The 27916-nt window shown below is 48.5% G+C and overlaps 3 protein-coding genes across 10 annotated transcripts in view; 2 read left to right on the top strand and 1 right to left on the bottom strand.

Moving 5' to 3' along the window:
• Positions 1-17841, bottom strand: part of Nrl (neural retina leucine zipper) — a 34861-nt gene extending 17020 nt beyond the window's left edge. The window contains exon 1 of the mRNA XM_060391174.1: positions 17707-17841. The gene's annotated coding sequence lies outside the window, so the exon portion shown is untranslated. The remainder of the gene's footprint in view (positions 1-17706) is intronic.
• Positions 147-9965, top strand: Pck2 (phosphoenolpyruvate carboxykinase 2, mitochondrial). Of its 3 annotated transcripts, XM_021650336.2 has the most exons (10): positions 147-420; positions 2313-2558; positions 3559-3743; positions 3830-4033; positions 4559-4746; positions 5057-5219; positions 5374-5592; positions 8028-8165; positions 8387-8482; positions 8644-9965. In XM_021650336.2, the coding sequence occupies exons 1-10, from the start codon at positions 392-394 to the stop codon at positions 9096-9098; spliced, it is 1923 nt and encodes a 640-aa protein (XP_021506011.1). In that variant the 5' UTR covers positions 147-391; the 3' UTR covers positions 9099-9965. The 3 variants fall into 3 exon arrangements, with proteins under 3 accessions (XP_021506011.1, XP_060247151.1, XP_060247152.1); XM_060391168.1 differs by lacking the exons at positions 4559-4746; positions 5057-5219; XM_060391169.1 differs by lacking the exons at positions 147-420; positions 3559-3743 and having other exon boundaries at positions 2325-2558.
• Dcaf11 (DDB1 and CUL4 associated factor 11) lies at positions 17625-27378 on the top strand. 6 transcript variants are annotated; one of them, XM_021650329.2, is made up of 15 exons: positions 17625-17758; positions 18591-18957; positions 20412-20539; positions 21095-21222; positions 21480-21544; positions 21825-21925; positions 22145-22291; positions 22506-22560; positions 22832-22900; positions 23213-23270; positions 23365-23550; positions 24159-24312; positions 24728-24880; positions 26350-26456; positions 26557-27378. In XM_021650329.2, the coding sequence occupies exons 2-15, from the start codon at positions 18803-18805 to the stop codon at positions 26689-26691; spliced, it is 1641 nt and encodes a 546-aa protein (XP_021506004.1). In that variant the 5' UTR covers positions 17625-17758; positions 18591-18802; the 3' UTR covers positions 26692-27378. The 6 variants fall into 6 exon arrangements, with proteins under 6 accessions (XP_021506004.1, XP_021506002.1, XP_060247154.1 ...); XM_021650327.2 differs by lacking the exon at positions 17625-17758 and adding an exon at positions 18112-18491; XM_060391171.1 differs by lacking the exon at positions 17625-17758 and having other exon boundaries at positions 18498-18934.
• Positions 27379-27916: the final 538 nt, after the last annotated feature.

Here is a 27916-nt window from a genome sequence, read left to right as displayed (position 1 = left end):
GCTTGTTTGACGTCTCTAGTTTGCTTGCTTTCAAGAGCAACAAACTTCAAAATTACATCAGTAGCCTTGCAGCGGGGCGGGCCGTGGGGCGGGGCCTTGGAGTAGGCGGAGCCGAAGGTGAACTCAAGCCTCCAATGGCTTGAGGGTGTGGTGACTGTGGGGCGGAGGCTTCACAGAGCTGGGGCCTGGAGCCCCGGCCACCCAGCCGGCCTACAGACCAGAGCGAGAGAACTAGCTAGGTTCCGCCCCGGAGCCTGCCCGCCTCCTTTTTAAGCGCCTCCCGCCCAACCTCAGCTCCCTCTGGCTTTGCCACGCTTCTTCCTTCCCCGCCTTCTTGTCTCCCCGACTGCACTGGTTCCTGTGGCCCTCCCGCAGCGCCAGTCCAGGTGCCATGGCTGCTATGTACCTCCCCGGTCTGCGGTGAGTGACCCATAGCCCGGGGCCCACACTGAGCCCCACCATCGGAGCTGCCTCTGCTTCCTTCCCATCCTAGGAAGAGACTGGCAGGGCGGCTGTTTATCAGTCTGGGTCTCACTGTGGTGCATCCTCCCAACCCCCGTTCCCAGCCCCTTGAGGTTTCCCAGCCTCTGTGCTCCGCTACCCCTCCCTGCCCGCTTGTGCGATGTTCTTTCTGCCACTCTCAACCTCCTCTCCCTTCTCCTTTGCCTTCCCAAGCCCTGTCTCTGCAAATGCTTTACTTAACCAGATGTGATTCTTTCAGACTTGGGGCTCCCAGTCCACCCCTCAGTGCTGTGAGGAGCCTTAAGGCCATGAGGCTAAAGGGCTTGAGGCCCTGGAGGCCCCGAGCTCAAAGCTCCCTAAAGAAGGTAGAAGGTAAACATCATTAGCTGCCTCCCGGAGAATGGAACCTGGCATGAAGCCCAGCGGAGCCTCAGGGACCTGGGGACTGGGGAGGGAGGAAGGGAGGGAAGGAAGCAAGAGGTTGAGAAGGGGGGCAAACTGCCTTCTTTTCATCTTGGCTAGCTTTTTCCTGCTAGGGTCCTGGACCCCAAGCTTGTCCTGGCTGGCTGCCCCACCCCAAAAAAAGGAACCGGGTCTCCTCTCTGTATGGTCCCCTCTTCATGGTCTTTGATACTGAGTCTAAACTGACTCCTTATCTCTCCCACTCATATTTTACTTGGTTAGTATGCAAGAGTGGTCTGGTGAAGGATAGTGAGAAGGTCCCTCCTAGAGGCATTCAGGAGGATGGGGGTGGGGCTGGGGACTCAGGGCTTCAGATGAGACAACTGACGCCAAATTCCATGGGAAATAAACTTTCAAGACTATGGCTTTAAAATTAACTTCTCAGGGAAACTCTCCTGGGCAGAAAAAGACACAAGGAACCCTAGTTTGCTGTGCCCCAGCGGAGTCCAAACTCCCACATCCATGAGCTCTTGTCTTCTCCCTTCCCAGGCATACAGCCTGGGGTCTGAGCTTACTGTCTTCTCATGTTCTGATCTACCGCCAACACCTAAGGCATGTGGCTTTTAAGAAAGGCCAGGGAATGCACAGGCTCAAACCATCATGCTCTACTATGGGTTTCTCCTTGCACATGAGATGGGAAACTAGCTCTCTTGGCCTTTGCTATGGGTCCACACCAATCACAGCAGACCCCACCATCTTCCTGGAGCATAACAGGATGAACAGTACAGAGACCCTTCTGAGAATCTAGGCATGGACCTCTAGCCGGTGACATTATTCTTCTTGATCAGCCTTTCGCCTAGTTAAAAAAAAAAAAAAAAAAAACTTACCTGGTCAATCATTGTTGACCCAGGTAAACAGATACACTACCTAAAACCCCCCAACATCAGTTGTCTTCATGCAAGAATCCCAATCTAAAAACCTGGTCCTGGAAGAGGCCTCTACCATCTCAAGCTGTGCCCTTTGAGGCATTTATACCAAGAGAAAAAGATAAGAACAAGTGCCTCTTTAACATAAAAACTGTGACTAAAAGGAAGGTGGATGAGGTTTTTAAAAATAGCTTATGAGGAGCGATCTACGGGGGGGGGGATACAAAGTGAATAAACTATAATTAATATTTTTTAAAAAATAGCTTATGAAGATTTCATCTGGGCATGACTCTTGGGCCAGAGCCTTGACCACTTCCCTGACCAGGAGACATAGACCTAATAAAGGCCACAAAATGCAGGGAGTCTGACCTCATCCCACATACTAGCCATAACCTGGTCTTCAGGGTACCTGCAGCCAGCGATGCTTTAGCAGCCTCCAGGGACACAAGCTTCCTGTCCCTCCCAGTACTTGTCTCCCATGATAGCCACCAGATGGTTGCCTCTCTGTTTTCACACTTACAGGCTTAGCTGGCATGGGCTGAAGCCCTGGTGCTGGTCACCATGCCGGAGCATCCAAACCCTTCGTGTGCTCAGTGGAGATATGGGCCAGCTGCCAGCTGCAGTTCGAGACTTTGTGGAGCGCAGTGCCCATCTGTGCCAACCAGAGGGCATCCACATTTGTGATGGGACTGAGGCTGAGAACACTGCGATCCTGGCCCTGCTGGAAAAGCAGGGTCTTATCCGGAAGCTCCCCAAGTATAAGAACTGGTAAGCCTTGAAACTAGAACCCCCAAGATGAAGGCTGCTGCTTAGACTGAGGTCTCTTTTGGGTTCACCAAGACAAAGATACTGCTAGACTAGAAATTCCACTAGATATTTCTAGTGAGATGAGCCAGAATGGAAACTTTAGGGAAAATGGACTAGGACGTGAATATTTCCACATTAAATGAAAAGGTGGATAATGAATTTAAAAATTGAAGCTCTTGCTTTGGTGGGGGGACCTACTGCCCCCCTCCTACTTTATGAAACATTTGCCAAGGGTAGATGCTGCAAGGCTGGGCCTTGGGGAAACCACCTTTTTTTTTTTAAGATTTATTTATTATTTATACCACATTCTGCCTGCACACCAGATCTTACTATAGATGGTTATGAGCTACCATGTGGTTGCTGGGAATTGAACTCAGGACCTTTGGAAGAACAGTGAGTGTTTTTAACCTCTGAGCCATCTCTCCAGCCTGGGAAACCACCTTTAAAAGAGACAAAGCCTGAGGGACTAAAATGCAATTGGATAAGAAAAAATAAGGCAAGCAGATCTGGAGTCAAAGTTGGACCTAAAAAGTGAGTCTGGGGGCCTGGAGAGATGGCTCAGGGGTTAAGAGCACTGGCTGCTCTTCCAGAGGTCCTGAATTCAATTCCCAGGAACCACATGGTGGCTCACAATCATCTATAATGAGATCAGATGCTGTCTTCTAGCATGCAGGTGTACATGCAGACAGAACATTGTATACATAAGAAATAAATCTTAAAAAACCAAAAAAAAAAAAAAAAAAAAAAAGAGTCTGGCCAGGCTTATTGGTACACACCTTTAATCCCAGTACTCAGGAGGCAGAGACAGGTGGATATCTGTGAGTTTGAGGCCAGCCTGGTCTACATAGTAAGTTCCAGGACAGCTAGAGCTACATGTGTGAGACCCTGTCTTGAAAAGAACATTAAAGAGTAAGTCTGGAAATTAATGAAATCTACTAGCCACCATTTCCCTCTCCCCCAGCTGGCTGACCCGCACAGACCCCAAGGACGTGGCACGGGTCGAAAGCAAGACGGTGATTGTAACTCCTTTGCAGCGGGATGCAGTGCCCCTCCTGGCTGGTGGGGTCCGTGGGCAGCTGGGCAACTGGATGTCCCCAGATGAGTTCCAGAGAGCTGTGGATGAGAGATTCCCAGGATGCATGCAGGGTAACAAGTCAGGGACACAGAGGCAGGGGCACTAGAGATATGCCTGGGTTTGGAATCCTTCCTCCAAGTGACATTTTCCTCCACAGGCCGCATCATGTATGTGCTTCCATTCAGCATGGGTCCCGTGGGCTCTCCACTGGCCCGCATTGGAATACAGCTCACTGACTCAGCTTATGTGGTGGCAAGCATGCGTATTATGACCCGCCTGGGGACACCTGTACTCCAGGCCCTGGGAGATGGTAAATTCATCAAATGTCTGCATTCCGTGGGCCAGCCCCTGACCGGGCATGGTGAGTACCTACCCTATCTAGAGTAGGAAGGACACTGAGACCTTCTTTCACTCAGGGGGAGCCCCAAATCTTACCATTCTCAGAGGAACTGTGGATGTGAGCATTACTTCTCAAGGCTCAGGGAAGCATTCTGAACTGGAGCAATACTGTTTGGAGAACAGTTTACAGAAGATTCAGAAGTCAGTTGCCATGTCTGACAAAGGCACAAAAGCTGAAGGGTAGCCGGCTAGGGTGATGCCAGCACTGTGATCCCAGCACTCAGGAGGCAGAGGCAGCTGGATCTCAGTGAGTTCGAGGCCAGCCTGCTCTACAAGGCAAGTCCTGGACGGCCAGGGGCCTCTGTTATACATAGAAACCCTGTCTTCAAAAAAGCAAAACCAAAAAGAGCTGATGGGCACTGAAGGGGGCTTAGCTACCCCTGGACACTGCCATTGCCTCCAGGTGTCTCTTGGGTCAATCCTTGATCTCTCTAGTCCCTGGCTTCTGATGCCACTGCCAGCAGCATTATGACCCCATTGTCTCCAGGGGATCCTGTGGGCCGGTGGCCATGCAATCCGGAAAAAACCCTGATTGGCCACGTGCCAGACCGGCGGGAGATCGTCTCCTTCGGCAGCGGCTATGGTGGTAACTCCTTGCTGGGCAAGAAGTGCTTTGCCCTGCGCATCGCCTCTCGCCTGGCCAGGGATGAGGGCTGGCTGGCAGAGCACATGCTGGTGAGGGCCTGTTGAGGAACTGAGCAGCTGTGGAGGAGGGGGTGGTTGGGGAAGCCTTGGCAGTCTGCCTCAGCCTTGCCTCCTTCCTGCCAGGTACCAGGGTGGTGAGGCTGAAAGCCTGAGGTTTTAGCCCCAGGCTGCTGAACAGTGCTACCCTAGTCCTTGTGGCCGAGCAGGACATCTGCTTAATGAATAAACATTAGTGTCCATTTCCTGTTTCCTGCCCTGTTACCTGCTAGCTGTTCTTATCTATGCAGACTACATTATGACTTTTGGTGACTTCCTTCTGTTCCCTTTGTCTTCAACACAGATTTTAGGCATTACCAACCCTGCAGGGAAAAAGCGCTATGTGGCAGCTGCTTTCCCCAGTGCCTGTGGCAAGACCAATATGGCTATGATGCAGCCTGCATTGCCAGGCTGGAAAGCAGAGTGTGTGGGGGATGACATTGCCTGGATGAGGTTTGACAGTGAAGGTGAGGTGCCCTTCTCCTAAAGGGCCAACATGGTCCTATACCTCCGTTATCCTAGCAACCACTGATCTCTGCCAGATCTAGAAAAAGGGATAGAGAAGGACCTCCTTCAACCTCACATCTCAGCTTGTCCTAATTGATCTTTCACTTTTGGTAGGTCAACTCCGGGCCATCAACCCTGAAAATGGCTTCTTCGGGGTGGCTCCTGGCACCTCCACCACCACCAATCCCAATGCCATGGCCACAATCCAGAGTAACACTCTTTTTACCAATGTGGCTGAGACCAGTGATGGTGGTGTGTATTGGGAAGGCATTGACCAGCCTCTTCCACCTGGTGTCACCGTAACATCCTGGCTGGGAAAGCCCTGGAAACCTGGTATGTGAGCTGAGGAAACTGGGACAAAGGCCTCAGGGCTCAGCACCTTTTTTTTTTTTTTTTTTTTTTTTAATGTGGATGTGGGTTTGGCTATAAGTATCTCTGCATCATGTGCATACAATGAACAGGGCACCAAATCCCCGGGAACTGGAATTACTGACAGTTATGAGCCACCATGTAGGGATTGGGAACCTGTGTCCTCTGCAAGAGCAGCCAGATAGATAACCCTCTGCATGGCTGGAGAGCTGGCTCAGAGGTTAAGAGCTGTTCTTCCAAAGTTCCTGAGTTCAATTCCCAGCAACTACATGGTGGCTCATAACCATCTATAGTGAGATCTGGTACCCTCTTCTGGTGTGCAGGCACACATGGAGGCAGAATGCTGTATATAAATAAATTTTAAACAGAAAGAAAGAAAGAAACCATCTACAGCCCTAGCTTTTTGTAGCTTCCAATACCAGGCAAGATCTCACTTCCTGTCCCTGATCCATTAATCACTGTTCGGGATTCTGAGTAATGACTTAACTTCCCTTAAGTTTTCTAGTTTTTCCAATCAATTGAACGGAGTTTATCATAGTACTCATCTGTTAGGATTGTGAAGATTAAATAATACATAGGAGTTTAGCATACTATCAGATACATAACACTTGTCAATAGCAAATATAAGCTGGATGGGTTGTTAGAGGAGAACTGTTTGGAAAACTGTTAGAGGAGGAACTGACCCATTAGGAAATACAGAAGCCTGTCTCCTCCTCTAAGACTCCTCCTCTAAGACTCCTTTCCCACTTGGTTCCTGCGTTCCCCTGCATAATAACCAGTGTCTAAAGTTACTCTGCCCTCCATCCCTCCCTATGCTGTGACACTGCATGAAGTCAGGCTTTAGACTTTTCCCGGACGATGATTTCCTGACCCTGTCATTACCAGGGTACCTTAGAGACCCACCCCTCCCCCAGCCTTGCATTCTCCCCCCAGCCTTGCATTCTCAACAATCGGTTTTCCATTGCTTTCTGCAGAAGGGCTTGTGGTCACTGAAGGCTCAATTTGAGTTTTCCAGACCGGCCTAGCAGTCAGCCTCCTTGTTTGATCAGCCTTTATTTTTTTTTTTTTCTAACACCATCATTAAGTCCCTGTCAGTCTCCCCACCCAACTGAGAAATCCAAAAATAAATAAATGATTATCTTCTCTACAGGCTAGTTTCCCAACCCTTTCATCAACTCTAAATTTACTGATATAACTAGAGAATCACAGTTCCCAGAGCCATGAACTCCCAGCCTAGGCTGGGAGGGGACCATGATAGGTGTTGGCCCATGGTTCCCACATCCTACTTTCAGTCTGTCATCTTCCAATAGACAAGGCACTGAGATGTTCAGCGTCTCCCCGGTGGTGCTCACTGATGTGCTACTGACTCGGTGCCCAGCTGCTGTCCAGCAGAACTGAAGGTGCTGAATACTCTGGGCTCCTCAGGTTATATTCCTGATTGAGTTCAAGGCTTAACCTGCCCCTCTGTAAGGGTCTAAACAGACCCAGAGAAGTCACCAAAGTTCTGTTAGCTTTAAAGTCAACCACTGGGGGCCTGGAGAGATGGCTCAGCAGTTAAGAGAACTGACTGTTCTTTCAGAGGACCCAGGTTCAATTCCCAGAACATATATAGCAGCTTTCTAACTCCTGTTCCAGGGGATCCAACACCCTCACGCAGACATACACGCAAAACACCAATTGTCTATAAAATACAAGCAAATAAAATTTTGTTTTTTAAAAGTCAATCACTGGGCTGGCAAGATGCCTTAGTATGTTAAGGTGCTTAACACCAAGTCTGATGATTCCCCAGGATGGGTGTGGAGGAAGGAAACTGAAAAGTTGTCCACATGCATGCTATGGCTACCTCTAACCTCCAATATAATAAATAAATGTGTAATGAAAGCAACTCCCATTTGCATTTTGATGGCTCAAAAGTTTGTCTTCCCTGGTTTGTTAATGGAAAGGCCATTGCTTGAAATATTAACCTGACATTCTTGGCTTTTGCTTTAGATTTGGGAAATAGTAATCCTGTAAAAGTTTCTGGGGAGAAAGTTATTATAAGCACATGCCAATATCTACCTGTGTTTTCTTAAGTCTTGGTCTATGCCAAGTACCCAGAGCACCCTGTCAAAGCCCAGTTCCTCTTCCACTGTTCTCCAGCCTCATCTTTATGGGAAGATGTCCTAGATCCCTTCTTCCTTGCCACACAAGGTTATAAGTAGCTGATGAAACCATGCAAAAGGGCTGGAGACAGAGCTTGGTGGTAGAGTACTTGCCTAGCATGTGTAAGACCCTGGTGTTAAGCCTCAGCATCACGAAAAGAAAAGCTAAAAACCAGGTCATTATGTGGGCATAAGTGTGTGTCTGTTGAGAGTGGACAAGACCTTGGAAGTAATGGTATTTTGCATTTCCTCTGCCAGGTGACAAGGAACTCTGTGCACATCCAAACTCTCGCTTCTGTGCCCCGGCTCGCCAGTGCCCCATCATGGACCCAGCCTGGGAAGCACCAGAGGGTGTCCCTATTGATGCCATCATCTTTGGAGGCCGCAGACCCAAAGGTAAACAAGCAGCATGTGGGTTCTGTGCCTTTGTAGTAAAATGTCCAGCTCTGCAGTCAAGCTCCCCACCCTCCTGTACTTAAAACTCACAGGACCCCTTAACTCTGGACCTCTACCCACTGTCTAGCCCCTTCTCCCATGGTGAATGCAAAATTTGTGAGGGGCAGGGTCAGAAAGTGAAAGAAAAAGGTTGCCTATAAACCTGCTCATTGGTGTTCTAGGAGTACCTCTGGTGTTCGAGGCCTTCAGCTGGCGTCATGGGGTCTTTATAGGTAGCGCCATGAGCTCTGAGTCCACTGCAGCTGCTGAACACAAAGGTGAGTTTACACCCTCCTTTGTTCCCTGTCCCTGATCCCACACTGGTCCCACCTCATCTCCCTTTTCCACTTTCCCAACCTCTGCCAGCCAGACACAAGGCACCCCTTCCCTTCCCTAGAAAGGAAGATGCTCTCTTACCCCCCGCTCCTTTCCATCCTAGGGAAGATCATTATGCATGATCCCTTTGCCATGCGGCCTTTTTTTGGCTATAACTTTGGGCACTACCTGAAACACTGGCTGAGCATGGAGGAACACAAAGGAGCCCGGTTGCCTCGCATCTTCCATGTCAACTGGTTCCTGCGTGATGAAGCAGGCCGCTTCCTGTGGCCAGGCTTTGGGGAGAATGTCCGTGTGCTAGACTGGATCTGCCGACGATTAGAAGGAGAAGACTGCGCCCAGGAGACTCCCATTGGGCTAGTACCGAAGGAAGGAGCCCTGGATCTCAGTGGCCTTAGAGCAATAGACACCAGTCAGCTGTTCTCCATCCCCAAGGACTTCTGGGAAAAGGAAGTTTGTGATATTAGGAGCTACCTGACAGAGCAAGTCAATCAGGATCTGCCCACAGAGGTGTTGGCTGAGCTTGAGGCCCTGGAAGGACGCCTGCAAAGAATGTGACCTGAGGCTCTAGGCCAACAAGAGCACAGCACCCCTTTCTGGATAGAGCACTCCCAGACTCATAGAAAACATGAACAACTTGACATTAAAATGTGTGAGTGCTGAGAGGCCAGGCTACAGACCTCCTCCCACTCTGTCTGATAAGAAATGCACATTTTTTTTTAATGCATCCATGTTTTCACTTCCCCTTTGTCTTCCTAGGCTTCCTTCTAATATTGGTCTGGCTCACATAGTAGGAAGTTCTGGAAGAAGAAATATAGCCTGGTATGGTGATACATGCCTTTAGTCCCAGAAGCAGCCTGACCTCTGGGATTCTGAGACCTGCCTGACCTCCATAGCAAGTGCCAGGCCAATCAGGGCTGCATAGTAAGACCAAATCTCAAAAAAAAAAAAAGCAGCCATAACTTAGTGTTGGTTAGGATTCTTGTCCCACACGGACATGCAAAGGCTTCCTCAAAAGACAGCGCTCCAGTGCCGAATCCAGTGTTTGTTTCCTCCCACCTGACTGGAACCAAGAACAGCACTTTTTTCTTTACTTGAGACAAGGCCTCATGTAGCCTGGGCTGGCTTCAAACTCACTGTACAGCTAAAGATAGCCTTGAACTCCTGATCCCCTTGTCTCTACCTTCTGACAAGCATGCTACTAAGGCCAGCTAGACAACTAACATTTCTGGAGCACTATCTGATGATAGGCACTGCTTTAGGCATATTATGAAAGTACCAAGCCGGGCGGTGTGGCCCACACCTGTGATCCCAGCACTCTGGGAGACAGAGGCAGGTGGATCTCTGAGTTCCAGGCCAGCCACCGCTACAAAGAGAAACCCTGTCTCAAAAAAAAAAAAAAAAAAAAAAAAAGAGAAAAGAAAATACCATTTTACAGCTCAAAAAAACAGGAGCTGGATTGAACATAATAGCATGTCTTAAAACCCTAGCCCTTGGAAGAAGCCTGTCACTAAGGCAACAGAATTGTATATACATACCTACCCTGTCCACACAGAAAACTACAAACCAAAGAATTATCCAGTGAATGGCCCTATGTCTTTGTACTTGTGGGCAGCAGGGGATTATTTAAAAAATTTTTGAAGTTCTGAGGAGAACATGTTGGAAAGGGTCTGGGGAAAATAGGAGAGGAAAACACTGTATACACATGAAATTCTCAATAATAAAAATGAGGAGGGTTTGGTCTGTTTTTTCTTAAGTAGGCAGCTGAAGGGGACCTGGGTTCAGCGGCCACACGGGCTGCTCACAACGACCCCAGCTCCCAGGAGATCTGGCACCCACCTGCGTCCACAAGCACATACGCATGTACACATCATTGAAGTGGTCTGGGGGCGAGTCCCAGTGACAGGTTCCACTCCCAGGTATGCAGAAAGCAAAGAACTTGTCGAGGCACAACCGTAAGCAGGTAGAGCCACCTCTGTGTAAATCGCCTGGGAAGCTTACACAACTGCGCAGCCTCACCAAGTCTGGGATGATTTTTTTTTTAAGATCCTAGAGGAGCTGAGTGTGCTCCAATCCCAGGACTCAAGAGCAGTTCAGGGACAGCCAAAGCTACAGAGACACCCTGTCTCAAACTTCACCCTGAATTCTGAAATCAACTTTTTAAATTTTTTTTTTAAGATTTATTTTTATTATTTTTAGAAATGTTCTGCCTGCACGTACACCTGTATGTCAGAAGAGGGCAGCAGATCTCATTGGTTGCTGGGAATTGAACTCAGGACCTCTGGAAGAGCAGCCAGTGCTCTTAACCTCTGAGCCATCTCCCCAGCTCCTGTAATCAATTTCTGAGAGAGAAATAAAAAATAAATACGCAGTGAGGGCTGAAGAGACAGTCTTTCAGAGCACCAGAGTTCGGGCTCTGGCACCCACACTGGGTGGCTTGTGCTCACTCTTCAGTCTGAGGACGCCAGCACATGTGTGGAGCACACTCAAACTGACACAAGATTTAAATTTATTTCATGTGCGTCAGTGTATGTACCAAGTGCATACCTAGTACCCTGAAGGTCAGAATAGGCAATGGATGACCTGAACCTGGATTTAGGATGGCGTGGGGCATTGTGTGGATGCTGGGAATTGAACCCGAGTCCTTTGCTAGAGCTACAAGGGCTCTAAATAATTGAGCCATCTCTCTAGATCTAGACAGAAGGGAAAAAAGTAATGACTCCAAACAAACTAGAACATTGCTACAGGTAAATTCACTGTTTAGGAACAGTAGGAATGTATGAGCTTTAGAAAAAGAGGAAACCTTCCAAATAAAATGTAAATCCTGGAAGTCCCTGAGAAGAAGCAACTAGATGAGGAAGTGCTGAGTGTTCTCCAAGAAAATGCGGGAAAACCAGTCAGGGAAGAATGACTTGCTAAAGGTCAGGGCGGACCACATGGTAGAACACAGCAACTGAATACACTGCACATAAAAATACAGCTGGTAGATGAAGGGGGGGGGGCTAGCAGACACAAGGCCTAGTGCTCTGTTGCACTGTAAGGTAGCCAGGGATAACTCACAAAAGAGCTGAAGGCTGGGCCTAGTGGCACTGGCCTTTAATCCCAGCACTCAGGAGGCAGAGCTGGAGGCCAGCCTGGGCTACAGGGCAGGCTCCAGGACAGCCAGGCCCGAGACCCTGTCTCAGAAATCAAAGACACTAACCTTTTCTGCTTTTAGCACATTTGGGAAGTTCATCCTAATTTGAACATTACACAGTGCACGCACACATTTGAACATGATGCCTCATGAATATGCACAACCATACCTTAAAAGAGATAGTATAATTTATAAAGAAATAGATCCTCATTTTTTTTTTCAAGACAGGGTTTCTCTCTGCAGCCTTGGCTGTCCTGGACTTGCTTTGTAGAGCAGGCTGGCCTTGAACTCATAGAGATCTGCCTGCCTCTGCCTCCCTGAGTGCCAGGATCAAAGGTGTGAACCACCAAGCCAGGCTAGGTCCTCATCTTCATAAATAACAAGGGGTAACTGAAACAATGCCTTCCGCACACACTGGCTCTAGCCCCTCACCTGTAAACTGGAAATGCATTCTTGTGTCCCCATGTTGTTGGGATAACTAACTGAGTCAGTGAAGTAAAGCGCTCCAACTAGCAGCAAAAACATTAAGACAGCTGCCAGCTCCTCTCCACTCTGCAATGATTAGAGTTGCCCTTTAAGTCTGTGTTGTATAGCTGACTCCGAATTTAATAGGGAAAGGAGGAGTGGGAAAAAAAAAAAAAAAAACTTAGGAGAAAAGAAACAGATCCAGAAGTGGGGCCCTAGAGGAAAGAGGCAGGGAAATGGGACTCCAGATGCCATTTCACACAGGGCCAAGGTAGCCTTAAACATGGTTTTTGCTAATGTTGGACCACATATCAGATACATAGAACATGATCAAGATATTTTGAGTTTTGGCCTTGCTTGCTTGCTTTCCTGATTTGAGTTTATTTGTATGCTTGCTTAAGACAAGGATTCCTATAGCTCAGATTGGTGTGAAACTTGTACAGAAGCTTGGGGTGAACTCCTGCTCCTCCTGCCTCCACCCTCTAAATGCTGGGGTCACAGGTGTACTACCATGCCCAGCCTTGGTTTAGTTTTGCTTCTCTCCATCCTTCCCTTCCCTTCTTGTTTCATTTGCAGTACTAGGCATTAAATCTAGGCCCTCAGGAATGCTGGCAAGTGATCTATCACTGACAGAGTCCAAGGCTTGGTTTATAAGCTAGGTCTCACTGTGAGGTCCTATCTACATTGGTGCTCTCCATCCTTCTGTCTAAACTCTGGAATTGCAGGCATATACACAATGACCAGCTAACACTTTTTACAGAAAACACACATAAATGAACAAACTATTATAATCACCCTTGAAAACACTACCCAGAGAAAAGAGAACTTTGGTGGATACCAAATTGCCCCATCTCTGTAACAGCCCTTCCCTCTTGCCACAGAGAGAACTATGATGAGCAGCAATCATTTACTTTGTAGTTTTCTCGCCCAAATGTTGACTATACACTGACTTAGCTTTCCCTAGCCTGTTTGTGAATCATTAAATGTTTGGGGGTAAACCAGGGGCCTTGTGTGAATGCTGGGCAAGTGTTCCCCACAGGGCAACATCTTCAACCATTGTTTTGCTTTGCTTCTCAAGATAGGGTCAACCTGCACGACTAGCTTAGGCTGGCCTTGTTTCTGCTGTGTGGCTCATCTCAAACGCACCATCTTCCTGCCCTACTTCCCAGTGCTGGAAGATGGGCATGTCCACCATGCTCAGCCTTACATGTATTTCAAATCTTTCAACTCGCAGATTTCTCAGAAGGATCTAGACATGGCTGTTCAATGCCTGAATTAATTCATACACTAAGAACTGCAAAGCAGACATACTTGGGCTCTGTTTTAAGAACTGGAATATGGAGCTGGAGAGATGGCTCAGTGGTTAAGAGCACTGTATCCTCTTCCTAAAGGACCTGGGTTTGATTCCCAGCACCCACATGGCAGCTCACAACTGTTTGTAATTCCAGTTCTAAGGGACTTGAAACCCTCACACCAATGCACACAGAATAAATTATTTCTTTAAAAAGAACTGGAATACATTTAATAAAGGAATGTTTCTTCTATTTCATTGCCTTGTGGCATACTTTATATATGAACAGCACAATTGTTGCTTACCTTCCTTTATTCACCATCTTTAAAATGAGTTAGTCATCCCATGATCGTCGTTTGTTTTCAAACAGGGTATCATATCCCAAGCTGGCCTTGAGCACTCTATGTAGCCAAGAATGACCTTGAATTACTGGTCCTCCTGCCTCCTATCTCCAGAGACAAGCCCAAACCATCAAACCAGAGTGATGCAGTGCTGGCAACAGCACCCAGTCTTGTGTGTGCTAGGCAAATGCTTCCAACTAAGCTACATTCCCCAGCCTATTGCCTTTCAAAAGGATACCCAATTATAACACAACTTCTAGATTTAAACACTCTGCACTCAATAAATTATCTTTATTAATGTTCTAAGTCCTCCCACCCTTGTCAATAGAAACTTGGCTGAGTCATCTTAACAAGTTCCTGATAGTTCCTGGCTGTTTCTCTGCTGACATGGATTACTGTACAAACATATACTTTATGCCCCAGACCTGGATTCAACCAGCCCTCTAAGAAACTGGAGTCTTTTAGTAGGAAACAGTGTTAAAAAGCTACAAGCTCAGACGCACACCTGTGATCCCAGCACTGAGTGGCAGAGGCAGGCAGATCTCCGAGTTTGAGGTCAGTCTAGTCTACAAAGCCAGTCAGAACAGCCAAGGCGACATACGAAGAGAAACCTGTCTCAAAAAACCAAAAAAGAAACAAGAAAGAACGGAACAGAAAAAAGGACCTAAGACACGAGTGTTAGAATAGCTCATCATTACCCAATTGCTTTCTAATAAACACATTTTAAGTCCCTGGATAAAACAGCACATTTCTCCTCTTCCATCTCACACAGAAAAATGCTTCTCACAGTGTGCAAACACTTGTGGAACACCAGTCACTTCAAAGGACTGAACTTATCCTGCGGAGCACCTACAGTCACCAGGCTCCTGTTGCAACCAGAGAAAAGTTGTGAAGAACCATCCCCAAAATGAAAACTTGCTTGGCTGCAGGAGGTGGCCACTTCATGCCCCACAATCCCTGTTGCTAGGGGTCTCGTGTACAGTGACCCCCACAGACTTCCTGAGGCCTCCCCTATCCCAACTCTCTGGCAAATCCCAGACATGGACCCCACATTTTCTCACCTGCCGCCCCTCCTCTCTCTATTCCTAAATCTCCACCTCTGCTCCCCTCCCCATCTCCTCTCCTACCTAGTTCCCTCCATCCATCCACCTCCAATGCCTATTTTCTTTCCCTTTCTGAGTGAGATTCAAACATCGCCCTTTGGGCTCTCCTTGTTACTTAGCTTCTTTGGGTCTGTGGATTGTAGCCTGGTTATCCTGTACTTTATGGCTAATACCTACATATAAGTGACTATATGCTATGCATATCTTTTTGGGCTTTGGTTACCTAACTCAAGATATCTTCTAGTTCCATCCATTTTCCTGCAAATTTCAATTTGTCCTTGTTTTTAGTAGCTGAATAGTATTCCATTGTGTAAATGTACCACATTTTCTTTATCCATTCTTCAGTTGAAGGACATCTAGGTTGTTTCCAGTTTCTGGCTATTATGAATAAAACTGCTATGAACATAATTGAGCAAGTGTCCTTGTGGTATGGTGGAGCATCTTTTGGGTATATGCCCAGAAATGGTATAGCTGGGTCTTGAAGTAGAACTAATCCCAATTTTCTGAGAAACAGCCAGATTGTCTTCCACGGTGGTTGTACTTCCAGTAAAGGGCTAAGGACAACAACCCACCCACAAAACCTTCAACCCAAAATTTGTCCTACGTACAAGATGTGCAGGGACAAAGATGGAGCAAAAATTGAGGAAATGACCAGCCCAAGACTGGCCCTATTTGAGACCCATCCCATGGAAGAGAACCAATCCCTGACACCATTACTCTGCTACACTTGTAGACAGGAGCCTAGCCTAACTCCTCTGAGAGGCTTCACCCAGCAATGAAGAGACCCACAGCCAAACATTAGACAGAACTCCAGGAATCCTATGGGAGAGTTGGGGAACAACTGAGGGAGTCTAAGGGGTTAGGGACTCCACAAGAAGATCTATAGAGTAAACTAACCTGGGCCATGGGGCTCACAGAGACTGAACCACCACCAAACAGCACACATGGGCTGGGCCTCCTACACATATGTAGCAGATACGCAGCTTGGTCTACATGTGGGTCCACCAGCGACTGGAGCAGGGCCCTCTCTGACTCTGATGCCTCCCTCTGGATTCTGTTCTCCTAACTGGACTGCCTTGATTGGCCTCAGTGGGAAAGGACTTTATGTTGCTGGTTGGGGGAGGGGGGGAGGGGGATCCTTCCTTCTCTGAGGAAAAGAGAATTGGGGGAGGAGTGTGCGAGAGTAGGACTGGAAAAACAGAAGGGGGGGAGATGCAATCAGGAGGTAAAGTGAATAAATACATTTTTAAATATTCAAAAATAATTGAAAACTTGCCATCCTTTCCTCTAAAGACCAAAGACCAAGCTGCCCTCTAGTGGAACTACTCCAGGACAAAAACAAAAACAAAGACAAAAACAAAAACAAAAAAAAAAAGGAAAACCTCTCTGTGGCTTAAGTGACAGCTTAAGTGTGGCTGGGGACAGTAGAAGCTGCTCAAAATCAAAGCGCTTTACAAAACTGCCAAGCACTGAAAAGCCAAGAAGATGTCAAAATGTGCTTTTTGTGTGTGGATGCTACCACGCCCTGCTATATGTATGTATGTACGCATGTGTATATAATTTATTGATATCTCTCCTCTTCTTAGCACTTACAGATTTTGCTTAAAGCTAGTCATAGTGAGACTCTGTGATCAAAATGGGTGTGAGAGGCTGGGAAAGTGGTTCAGTCAATAAAGTACAAGCAGGAGCACCTGAATTCCGATCCCCAGTGCCCACCTGAAAAGTCCAGCCCTGCCCATATCACATGTTAGAAATGCCAGGGCTAAGAAGGCAGACAGAAGAATTCCTGTGGCTTGCTGGCCGGCCAGTATAGCCAATCAGCTAGCTCCAGGTTCAGTGAGAGGCCCTGTATTTGGATTTCTTGTATATCCCGTGTTCCACTATTATCAGTAACTGTTAGGCAGAACATAAATCTTTATGCAAGTCCAAGCTTGATTAGTAATCCTAGTTGCACTAGGTCAAAGTTCTGGGCTTTGAGGACCGGCTCGGACCGGCAAAGATAAAGTATCCTCAGATAAGACATTCTGGAAAGGTGGACAAGTAGAAATAAGGCACTTACAGGCAAATTTGATTGTCAGGAAAAAAAAAATATTTAAACGAGACTAGTAAAAAGACAATCAGGTTGGGAAGCCTGTATTTGAAGTAATTAAAAAAAAAAAAAAAAAAAAAAAAAAAAAAAAACGGAAAAATCACTGGTCAGAACTTAGGAACGAAATACTGTGAAGTCTTAAGTGGAGAAAAACTGCGACCGTGAAAATTACCTCAAAACAATCAGTAAAACTACCCACAGAACTTGGAAGAATTTAAGGAGTAGTAGGGAAGGAAAAATACTTTTGAAAGTTATTACGGACTTTCCAGACCGGGTAACTCAGGTACCTCGGAATCCTGGAAGCTCGATGTACGTTACAGATCAGCCCACAAAACTAACGGAGACTCCCCAAAGAACAAAACTCTGAGCGGCTCGGGCGCAGAGGCCAGGGGACCGGCCCCAGGCCCCGCCACCCGCTCGCCCAGGGCGCCGGGGCGTCCTCGCGGTGGCCCGCCTCCGGCCGAGGCCCTCTCCGCCCCCGATCCGGGGAGCCATCCCCACACACGGTAGGACACGGCCTTGAACTCGCCCTCGCAAGTCATCACGCCGCAGGAGGCGGCGCGCGGGCTTGGCCCAGGGAGGGTCTGCAAAGCCCAGGCGGAGGGCGCGTGCGCAGAGGCAACCGTAAGGCGCCCGGGAGCGCCGCGGGGTCTAGGGAGCGTCTGCAAAGACCGGGAAAGGACGCCAGGCCGCGGCCGAGGGGAACGGGCACAGCGGAGGGGGAGGAGGCCCGGGTCCCACCTGTGAGGAGACTGCTTTCGGGCAGGCCGCTGGCGCTTCAGCCGCGGACACGGTGAGCTGAGGGGACAGGAGCGGCTAGGCACGCAGCGGGAAAAAAAGAAAACAAAAACTCGAGGCCCCGCGACCTTCAGGGACCGCCCGGCAGCCACTGCGTCTAGCTCCGCTCTCCCCTAACGCGGGACACAGCCAATTCCCGTCCGCTCCGCACGAACGCCCCGCTCGGGTCACGCCATGCCTCCGGCCCACCTATCAATCACCGGGCCCGGCCGTCCAATCAGCGGGCCGGGGCGGGGCGAAGCCGCCGGGCGCGCCGAGTGACGTAGGCGGGCCTGGCGGCCGGAGGCCTGACGGACGGGGCTCGCGGCCGCGCGGCTGTTAGCCGGCACCGCCGCGCTGCTCGGTGTCGGCAGGGCCTCGCCCCCGCGGCTCCTGCGACGGCCCCTGGCCGGTGGGTGGTCTCGCGTGGGGCGGTAACCGCCAGCCGCCGGGGGCGGTGCCTCTCCGCCTCCCGCCCCCTGCCGCACACACCCCCCGGCGCACCACGTGGGCGGGAAGCTCAACTGGAGGGGGTGTTAGGCTGACTCGCCAACCTCATTGGCTGCCGGCCCGCGCAAGCGCTTGCTCGGATTGGCCAGCGTCGGGGGCGTCGGGGGGCCTGAGTTCAGGGCTTCTGGTTGGTTGTCTGGGATAAGCTAGTGAGGCGCGTCCTTCCACACGGCCTTGCGATTGGTCGGCCGGAGAGGTTATCTGGGATTCGGCCACCCCCGGGCTGCGGACTTGGATAGGTGAGTTTGGGCAGGAGAGTGGGAAATTCCTCTTCATGGACTCTCCGTCGTGCGCTGGGGTTGCACCCTAGGTTTCATACGGCTTTCTTTGCTTCACAGGGTTGAGGAAGGTTTATTTTCCAGAAACCTTGGGAGCTGTCAGAGCTAAAGAGAAGGGAATCTCAGTCTCCTGGAGGGTCACCCCTCGAAAGATAGCTACTGCCCCGTTTCTGGAAACCCTGGTATTTCTAGGGCAGGATTTACTTTCACCAGACCCAAGTTGGTGACAGGAGGAGCCCCTGCACAGGACGTAAAGATGCTGTAACCAGAAGATGGGATCACGGAATAGCAGCAGCGCAGGGTCCGGGTCCTTAGAACCCTCTGAGGGCTTGTCCCGAAGAGGGGCTGGCCGGCGTCGGAGTGAGGAGGAAGAGGAGGAGGATGAAGATGTGGATCTGGCCCAGGTACTGGCCTATCTCCTCCGCAGGTAACTTACCCTCTGCTGTGACGCTACTAGTGTCACCACAGTCTCTAGATCTCAACTTCCGGCAGGAAAAGAACAGAGGCTAGGGAATGGTATTAGCCCAGGACAACGGTTGTGTTTGGACAGGACGACCTTCTCTGCTGGACACCCATCCTCTACTCAGCTCCCTACCCAGAAAGGTCTTTACCTAGAGCAGGTGACCAACACACTCTTGTAGTTGAGGGGCTTCTCAGGGGAGCCTCTCTGGCTGTAACAACACAAATTTAATCTCTTCCAAGAAAACGAAATAAAACGGGGAGGGATCGTGGAGGAAAGGAGAGATGTGAGGAGAGTGTTGGGAAGGGGGTGTTAAAAAAATCACTTGCCATGTGGATTTACCTGAAAAACAAGTTTAAGTCGACCTTACTAGCCCTGTTCTTAAGAAAAGAATGCTCTGAAGGGGGTGACCACCAGGAACTGACTTAAAAAGTTTATACTTGGCTTTGTTTGCTTGCCTATGGTTCCTTGGGAAAAAGACGAGCCAGGTATCTGATCAGATTATTGTGTTCTGTTCTGTATTCCTGCAGTTATGCCTGTGAGGTTTGTCCTTGTCAACTTGACAGGGTCTGCAATCACCTAGGAAACAGCACACCTATGAGGGATTATTTAGCCTCCCTGGGCAGGCCTGGAAAGGATTATGGAGATTCGGTTCACTGAAGCAGAAGGACCCACACTGAATGTGGGTGGTACCATTTTTTGGGTGTGGGTCCTGGGCTGTATAAAAAGGAGAAAGCTAGCTAAATACAATCACCCTTCCTCTCCACTGCCTGATAGTGAGTGCTCTGTAGCCAGCTGCCTCAGGTCCCTGCTGCTTTGACTTACTTGCTGTGATGGACTCTACCCTTGAACTGTGAGCCAGATTAAACCATTTCTTGCTAAAGTTACTTTTGTCGGGGTATTTTATCACAGCAGGAAAGGGTACTAAGAGGTACAGATGGAAATGTTCTCCTAACTCTTAGGTCTTGATGTAGCTTAGTGGTAGAAGCTTAGCCAGTGTGCACTAGGGCCCTTGGGTTCAGTCCTTAGCCCTGGAGGAAAACAATGTTTACCTCTGAGAGAAATCAATTTAGTAGGTCAATCTTCAAACCTGTTAGAATTCTGTCCTCTTACTGTTAAGAGTTCAACTTAGTTTCCTACTATGTTTTTCCATTCATTTGTTTTGTTTTGTTTTGGGGTTTTCCATACAGGGTAGTTCTCTGTGTAGCCTTAGCTATCCTGGACTTGCCCACCATCATAAGCCCACCATCACTTGGGCTTATGATGACTTCTGGGAGACTTAAAATAACTACTCAGCCTCAGACTTCAAAATGAGAAGCAAATGTACTAAGAGTTAGGTAAATGTACTAAGACTCTAGCTAGGTAGCCATTGCTTAGATAGGGGAGAGATCCCCTCCTTCATAATAGGAATCTCTCCACAGAGGCCAAGTGAGGTTGGTGCAAGGAGGAGGTACAGCAAATTTACAACTCATCCAGGCCCTCTCGGACTCGGAGGAAGAACATGACAGTGCCTGGGATGGTCGCCTTGGAGATCGATACAACCCACCTGGTAAGAAGAAAGACCATGTAATCTTTGGCTTTGTGTTTTGTTTCTAAGACAGGGTCCCTCTGTATCCCTGACTGTTCTATTATTCTCAGTGTAAACCAGGCTGGCCTTGAACTCACAGAGATCTGCCTATCTCTGCCTCCTGGGTGCTGGGATTAAAGCCATGCATAACTGCCTGGTGTGATGGTGTACCCCTTTAATCTTAGCACTCAGGGAGGTAGAGGCTGGGGAATCTCTGAGTTCAAGGCCAGCCTGGTCTACAAATCAAGTCTAAGACAGCCAAGGCTACATAGAGAAACCCTATCTTGAAAAAAAAAAAAAAAAACGAATTTTTTAAAGCCATGCATAACTGACGGTGTAATCTTAATGTTGGAAGATGTCCACTAGATTATTTTACTTTTAAAATGGATCAGTCTTCTGAAGCTTAGTAGGTTAAATGGAAAGAAAATTCAGGGTATGAGGAAATCTTTGTAGCCAACCACAATGAGTGGGCACAGTTTTGCTAGTTCTTGTCTGGGCTGGAAGACCTAGAATGAAACTTCTTTTTGATACTCACAGTGGATGCAACCCCTGACACTCGGGAGCTGGAATACAATGAGATCAAGACCCAGGTGGAACTGGCCACGGGGCGGCTGGGACTTAGGAGGACTGCCCAGGAGCAGAACTTTCCTCGAATGTTACACCAGGTAGGCTTTTCCACCTCTAGTCAGCCTCGCAGAAGACCTGTGGTGGCTTGAAGTTCTGCCAGCCCCTGAAAAAAGGAAGTAAACTTTCCAAGGGAACCTCAAGTGTTCGGGCTGGAGCGTGTGTTAGCCAGCCTGCATCCTACTGCTATGGAATGTTGGTTTCTGTAGTAAGAGAATTATCTTTGGAGGGGGGCCTGGGTGTGATTGCAGTGGCCCTCCAAGTCTGCTAGCAATATTCCCCAATCCCTTCCATTTAGAGAGAACGGGGCCTCTGCCACCGGGGAAGCTTCTCCCTTGGAGAACAGTCTCGAGTGATGTCTCAGTGAGTATGGGGTGTGGTGGAGAGACTCTAGGGGCCACTAGACCTTATCTCCTATACTTTGAAGGTTAGAAATTAAAGGTTTCTCAGAAATATCAAGGCTAGTTTAAAGGGGGTTCAAGCTTTGACAATAAACAAAACAGGAAAGTGTAAAGGATGATAGAATGGATAAAGGGGGATGATATACAGGGCCAAAAACAAATATGCTGCCATTCCATTCTGATAATTGGGCTTCTTCTCACTCAGAACTCGCCTTATCTTTTCCTTCCTTCTGCTTCTTCAGCTTCTTGCCCAATGACCTAAGCTTCACTGACACCTACTCTCAGAAGGCTTTCTGTGGCATCTACAGCAAAGATGGCCAGATCTTCATGTCTGCTTGCCAAGGTACTTGACACAGTCTTATTAACTGCCTCAACGGAAAACAAAGACTATTCTCAATTGCACTAAAACCCCTCAGGCCAGGGACCTCAGACCCTGTTAGAGATGCTTAGTCTAAGCACAGCTCCCCCGGGAAGGGAGGCCACAGGTGCACCAAGCAAAAAGGTGTAACAGAGAAGCTACAAGGAGATTGGTTCATCATCTTGCCTGATACCACCTCTACAGATCAGACGATCCGACTGTACGACTGTCGGTACGGCCGCTTCCACAAGTTCAAAAGCATCAAGGCCCGGGATGTAGGCTGGAGTGTCCTGGATGTGGCCTTCACTCCTGATGGAAACCACTTCCTGTACTCCAGCTGGTCTGATTACAGTGAGTATACACCAGACTTCTGCAGTGTCTCCCACTTGGGGCCTGGGGCCTGAGGCCTCCGTGTGCTCTCTCTAAGATAAGGCTCTGTGCTGTATCCTCAGAAAATCACTCCCAGGCTGCTCTGACATCCCTGCCATTTGTTTTTTTCCCTTCTTAGTCTTACTTTCATTCACTTTCTCTCCACCCTAAAGAATTCTTGTTTTTCTTCTCTTAGTTCATATCTGCAATATCTATGGGGAAGGAGACACACATACTGCCCTGGATCTAAGGTATTGGCTTTTCCTTGTCATACTGATCAGAAACTTCTCCAGCAAGGCTTTCCAGGAATACCTCTTGAACAGGAGCTTCCACCTAGATGGAAAAGTACACTGGTTGCAGATTTCTCTGTGTGGCTTCTAATGTTCTCACAGAGGTAATCTGCAGGCATGGGTTGGTGGGCCTGCCATGTCCCTCTTTATAATCCTAGACAGATTATTTGTAGATTGACCAAAAGTGGAAAGTTATCCACTTGGCGTAGCCCTTCCTTTGCTCTCTCTCTAGGCCAGATGAACGTCGCTTTGCTGTCTTCTCCATCGCTGTCTCCTCAGATGGACGAGAAGTACTAGGAGGGTGAGTTTGTGGGAAATGTCTACCTTGAGTAGTGAGGTAAGAATTCTGCCAGAGGTAGATTCTGCTGTTACAGAGACTATGCTAGCAGCTATGGAAAACAACTTGCCTTCCTCAAGGTCAAGGTTGCTTCACTATAGATCACCATTTCCCTGTATGAGGTGACCAATTTCAAGCCACCTGGAAAACTAGCTGCTGCTTCGCCCAAATGTGAAAGAACACAGAGCTCACTCCTTAGTTGAGTTCCTCAGCAGTACACAGAACAATAGTTGGCTTGTTCGTGGCCCTAGGACCCTCTTCTCTGATTTCTTACAGAGCCAATGATGGCTGCCTGTATGTCTTTGACCGAGAACAAAACCGGCGTACTCTTCAGGTATTGTTTGTGAGACAAGAACTTCCTCCTCCTAGTCTTTGACCTATTTTAAGACTAGAGAAATCCTAAGACCCTTAGCTTCCTGCTTCTCTAGATTGAATCTCATGAGGATGATGTGAATGCAGTGGCCTTTGCTGACATAAGTTCCCAAATCCTGTTCTCTGGGGGAGACGATGCCATCTGCAAAGTGTGGGATCGACGCACCATGAGGGAGGATGATCCCAAGCCTGTAGGTGCACTAGCTGGACACCAGGATGGCATCACCTTTATCGACAGCAAGGTGGGCAAAGAAACAAGACTGCATATCCAGGATCTTAGGTTCTGGTTGCCTGGGAAGGTGTGACAGTTCACTGTATAGAAACTTAGAAGTTCCTTCTGAGGGTGCAGGAGCTGGAGTGTTGAAGTGCTCAAGCTAAGAAACATGAGTTTCTTCTCTACTCATCAGTCCGCAAAGACCATGGCAGGACTCGATAAGAAAAGTATAAAATGGGGCTGGAGAGATGATTCAGTAGTTAAAAGCACTGGCTGTTCTTCCAAAGAACTCAGGTTCAATTCCCGGCACCCACACAGCAGTTTATAACCATCTGTAACTCCAGTTCCAGGGGATCCAATTCAGGCAAAACACTCATACACATAAAATAAATCAAAAAAGAAAGTAAAAAACAGTTTGGTTCAAGTTAGAATGAGGAACATGGCTGGTACTCTGGGCAAAAGCCTGGGGACAAGGAGAGCTGAAGCAGAATATCAAAGGTGAGCTCTCCTGGACAAACTGAGACTCCAGCAAATTCATCAGAGTAAAGCCTCACCCTTCACGCAGAGCAGAGGACTATGCTGGCAGGCACTGAAGTTGGCAAGCTCTGGTGCGTCTATCCATCTTTCGATTTATAGGGCGATGCTCGGTATCTCATCTCCAACTCCAAAGACCAGACCATTAAGCTCTGGGATATCAGACGCTTCTCCAGCAGAGAAGGCATGGAAGCGTCACGCCTGGCCGCCACCCAGCAAAACTGGGACTACCGATGGCAGCAGGTGCCCAAGAAAGGTAAAGGTCAGAGTGAAGCTAAGGACTGGAGACCGAGAGTTGGCTGGGGGCTAGAACACTTAGCCACTAGTGTGGCCTGGAATGGGCTTGGTAGCTTTGTCTGTTGCTTGGGAGCCCTGGAGCCCTCCCCTCAGTCTTTTCTTTTAGACATTTTATTGGTTAAACCATAGAAGGGAAGGGTTCCCAAGCTTGGGGGAACATAGAACCCACCAACACAAAAGTATTTTAGTATCATTTGACATTGTCAAATTGGCAGGGCCTTACTGGTGACTTTTTTCACATGGGGAAAGTCAGCAGTTAACGGTTGGACAGCCAGTTGTCTTTGAGTGTTGATCTTCTTTAAGGAACTGGTGGCTCTGGACGATTTAGTAGAAACTCATTAAGGCTCACCTCCAACACCATGTACCCTCCTCAGCCTGGAAGAAGCTGAAGCTCCCAGGTGACAGCTCCCTGATGACCTACCGAGGCCACGGAGTGCTGCACACTCTCATCCGCTGCCGATTCTCCCCCGCCCACAGCACTGGCCAGCAGTTCATCTACAGTGGCTGCTCTACTGGCAAAGTGGTCGGTAAGGACTCTGTGAGGGTAGGCCTCACGCAGGGGCGGGCATGTCTTTCTCCCATTCCATCTATAACCACAGTAGCACTTTAGTAACCACTACAAGTGAAGTTTTATTTAGCTTGGAGCAGGAAAGGCTTAAACAAAGAACTAGGAAGAATTTGTGAGCATTTTTAATTAAGAAAAGGAACATAGAATTCTAATCAACAAACAGACTACCAAAAACATGATTCTGTTTTTCGCTAGTCTAGGAAAAGAACCACAGATGAAAGGTGGGAGGGCAACAGAGGCAAACAGATGACAAAGAGACAGCATTGAGTTGCTGGGCACCCCCCAGCACTTAGGTGAAGGGTTACCATAAGTTCAAGCCACCTGAACTACATAGTGAATTCTGGGCCAGATCAGACTATAAAGCCAGACCCTTCCTCTCAGAATAAAAGGCATCATGAGCAATAAAAGCTCTGTAGACCCTAAAGCGGGAGGAACAAACTGAGAAGCAGCAGGGCTAAGGAGAGGTTTCAGGCACTAAAACACCTCCTGGACAGGCATGAGGATCTGAGCGCAGGTCTCCAAAACTCACACCAGGTGGGTGTCCCTAGTGCCTGGGATTGGGACAGATACAGGAGGCTCCTGAACTTGCAGAACAGCCAGTCCATCCAAATCAGCAAGTTTTCTAGTTAAGTGAAAAGGTCTTTCTCAGCCTCTAGAGAAACCCTGGCAGGTGTGCACACCCACTCACATTGACCATGCCTTGCACGTGCAAATGCACTGGCGGGTGTGCGTGCCCACTCACGAACATGAATACCTCCACACTGAGCACTGACTAAAGTTTAAGAAGCAGAGCTGTGTCTGTCAGACCAGGACCAAATGAACACATCTGCTCAGTCTGAGAACCACTGTTGGTACCTTCCATACCTTGCTAAAAGTTTTTATTATACCTTACTTTTATGAGGTAGGGCTTTTCTGTGGAGCCCTGGCTGTCCTGAAACTCACTATGTAGACCAGGATGGCCCTCAAACTCACTGAGATTCTCCTGCCTCTGCCTCCGGAGTGCTGGGATTAAAGGCATGTGCCACCACACCTGGCATTGCTAGGCATTTTTAAAGCTAGTGCATTTCTGGTTTTCATTTTGTTTGAGACTGAACAATTTAAGCCAAGCTTGTCTTGGAACCATATATCTAAGGCTGGCCTTGAGTTCCTGTTGCTCCTGCTTTTTCCTCCCTAATGTTGATATTACCACCATGCCTTTTCTTCACAGTAGTCCTTGGAATTCTAGCTAAGGGCCAGGGATAGCCACATTCCACTCCATACCCTCAACCCAAGATAGGGACAGGTAGCAGATAGAGCACCATCCTCTGACGTGGGCTTTGCTCCCATTGGCAAGTGGGATGCTACCTGAGAAGCAAGTCCCCTGCAGGGACTGAGGGGTGATCTGAAGTTCCTAAAGCAGGCCTGTTTACTCTGGCTTTTCCTGAACAGTATATGACCTCCTAAGTGGCCACATTGTAAAGAAGCTGACCAACCACAAGGCCTGTGTGCGTGATGTCAGTTGGCACCCCTTTGAAGAAAAGATTGTCAGCAGCTCGGTGAGATTGCAAGGGTTGGGGATGGGAGGACAGCAAATATCTAGAGCTTGGACCTGGGAAGGAGCATCTCCCTGACTGCTTGCCACTCTCTGCTCTACAGTGGGATGGGAACCTGCGTCTTTGGCAGTACCGCCAGGCTGAGTACTTCCAGGATGACATGCCAGAGTCTGAGAAATGTTCCAGTGGCCCCACTCCGGTGCCCTGCCCATCTGTGGCCTTTTCCTCACCTCAGTAGATCTGACCTCCAGTTCTGCAGAGGGTGAATTCTCAGCCTCCTCTCTTTCCCCTTCTGGGGAGTACGTGGAGGAAATGCTGACATTGGGTAGTGAGAAACAGTAGGCCAGACTCTGGCCCCAAGCTGAGCCTGGACTACCTACCCCCCAATTGGGCCAAGTGGTTTCCTCATGCATTCACACCCAGTCTGCTTAGATTTCTATCTCTAGCCAGAGTGTGGCAGGGCATCCATTATCTGGGGTGCAGTTTCTGCCAACAAGACAATTGTCCTGAGTGTTTATAATCATGTTCTGATGTTGATATTGGCTCATAGTGTAGACGCCTGAAGTCTGAATAGACTCATCAGCAGTGCCCTTTGCCCAGGTCTTCACACTGAGAACTGTGTTGGCCAATGAGGGCCAAGTATACTGGCCTTTCTTCCTGAAGTCTTTGAGGGAGGACAAGATGAGTAGAGGTGTTTCCTCAGCACCCTTCTGGGGTGGGAACTATGTTTGTTCTCATACTTGGACTTTGAAGTGAAGAGACTCCGGTCTGAGAGGTATGAGTCTCCAGAAGCTCCATATGGCCCTACAGGCCACTGGATCCTGTCATTGCTGGTGACCAGCAGCTTCAACAAAAAGAGGTTAAAACAGGACTCCTTTCATCCTCTCACTGGCTTTGGCTCTTCCAATAAACTGTCTGTGGGAAACTGGCTCCGTGTCTGTATTGCTCTCCCTTTTCTACCTGAGGTCTGTTATCTCTTCAAGTAAACAGCTTTAACTGGGTGTGGCAACACACGCCTTAATCTCACCTGAAACTGAGGACCAAAGGACCAGAAGTTGAAGGTCATCCTCAGCTACGTATCAGTGTGAGACCAGACTGCTACAAGAGAAGTGTCTCAGAAACACTAAATAATAAAAGTTCCAACAGAAAGTATGCTCCTCTACAAGAGGATGAATCAAGATAGAAGAAAGTCTGCGATCACTTAGTAAGGTTTGTAACAGGCTTTCCACTCCAACCAAGAAACTTTGTGCACCACGAAGACCTGGAGACGGCACATGATGTACACATTTTCTCTTAACAGCCAGGTATACCTGTGTTCCAGCTTGGAGAGGGGGTGGCCCATGAATACACAGCCAGAGAACCTGAGCAGCCCTAGCTAGCCCACTCACAGCCCCAAGCCCCTTAGACTGGCAAGATCACTCACCCAGTGAAGGCGTCTGCTTCGAGAGTGATAGCCGAACTGG

Source organism: Meriones unguiculatus, chromosome 9 (assembly GCF_030254825.1).
Source record: "Meriones unguiculatus strain TT.TT164.6M chromosome 9, Bangor_MerUng_6.1, whole genome shotgun sequence".
Classification (NCBI taxonomy): Eukaryota; Metazoa; Chordata; class Mammalia; order Rodentia; family Muridae; genus Meriones; species Meriones unguiculatus.
This window is presented reverse-complemented; position numbering and strand designations above follow the sequence as displayed.

Bases quoted from the DNA above. Each gene is read 5' to 3' on its own strand.
- Pck2 (XM_021650336.2), top strand. From the start codon at position 392: ATGGCTGCTATGTACCTCCCCGGTCTGCG. The intron at 2,559-3,558 runs GTAAGCCTTGAA...CCTCTCCCCCAG, and splicing joins CTCCCCAAGTATAAGAACTG to CTGGCTGACCCGCACAGACC. The intron at 8,483-8,643 runs GTGAGTTTACAC...TTTCCATCCTAG, and splicing joins TGCAGCTGCTGAACACAAAG to GGAAGATCATTATGCATGAT.
- Dcaf11 (XM_021650329.2), top strand. From the start codon at position 18,803: ATGGGATCACGGAATAGCAGCAGCGCAGGGTCCGGGTCCTTAGAACCC. The intron at 18,958-20,411 runs GTAACTTACCCT...ATCTCTCCACAG, and splicing joins CTGGCCTATCTCCTCCGCAG to AGGCCAAGTGAGGTTGGTGC. The intron at 24,313-24,727 runs GTAAAGGTCAGA...TACCCTCCTCAG, and splicing joins GCAGCAGGTGCCCAAGAAAG to CCTGGAAGAAGCTGAAGCTC.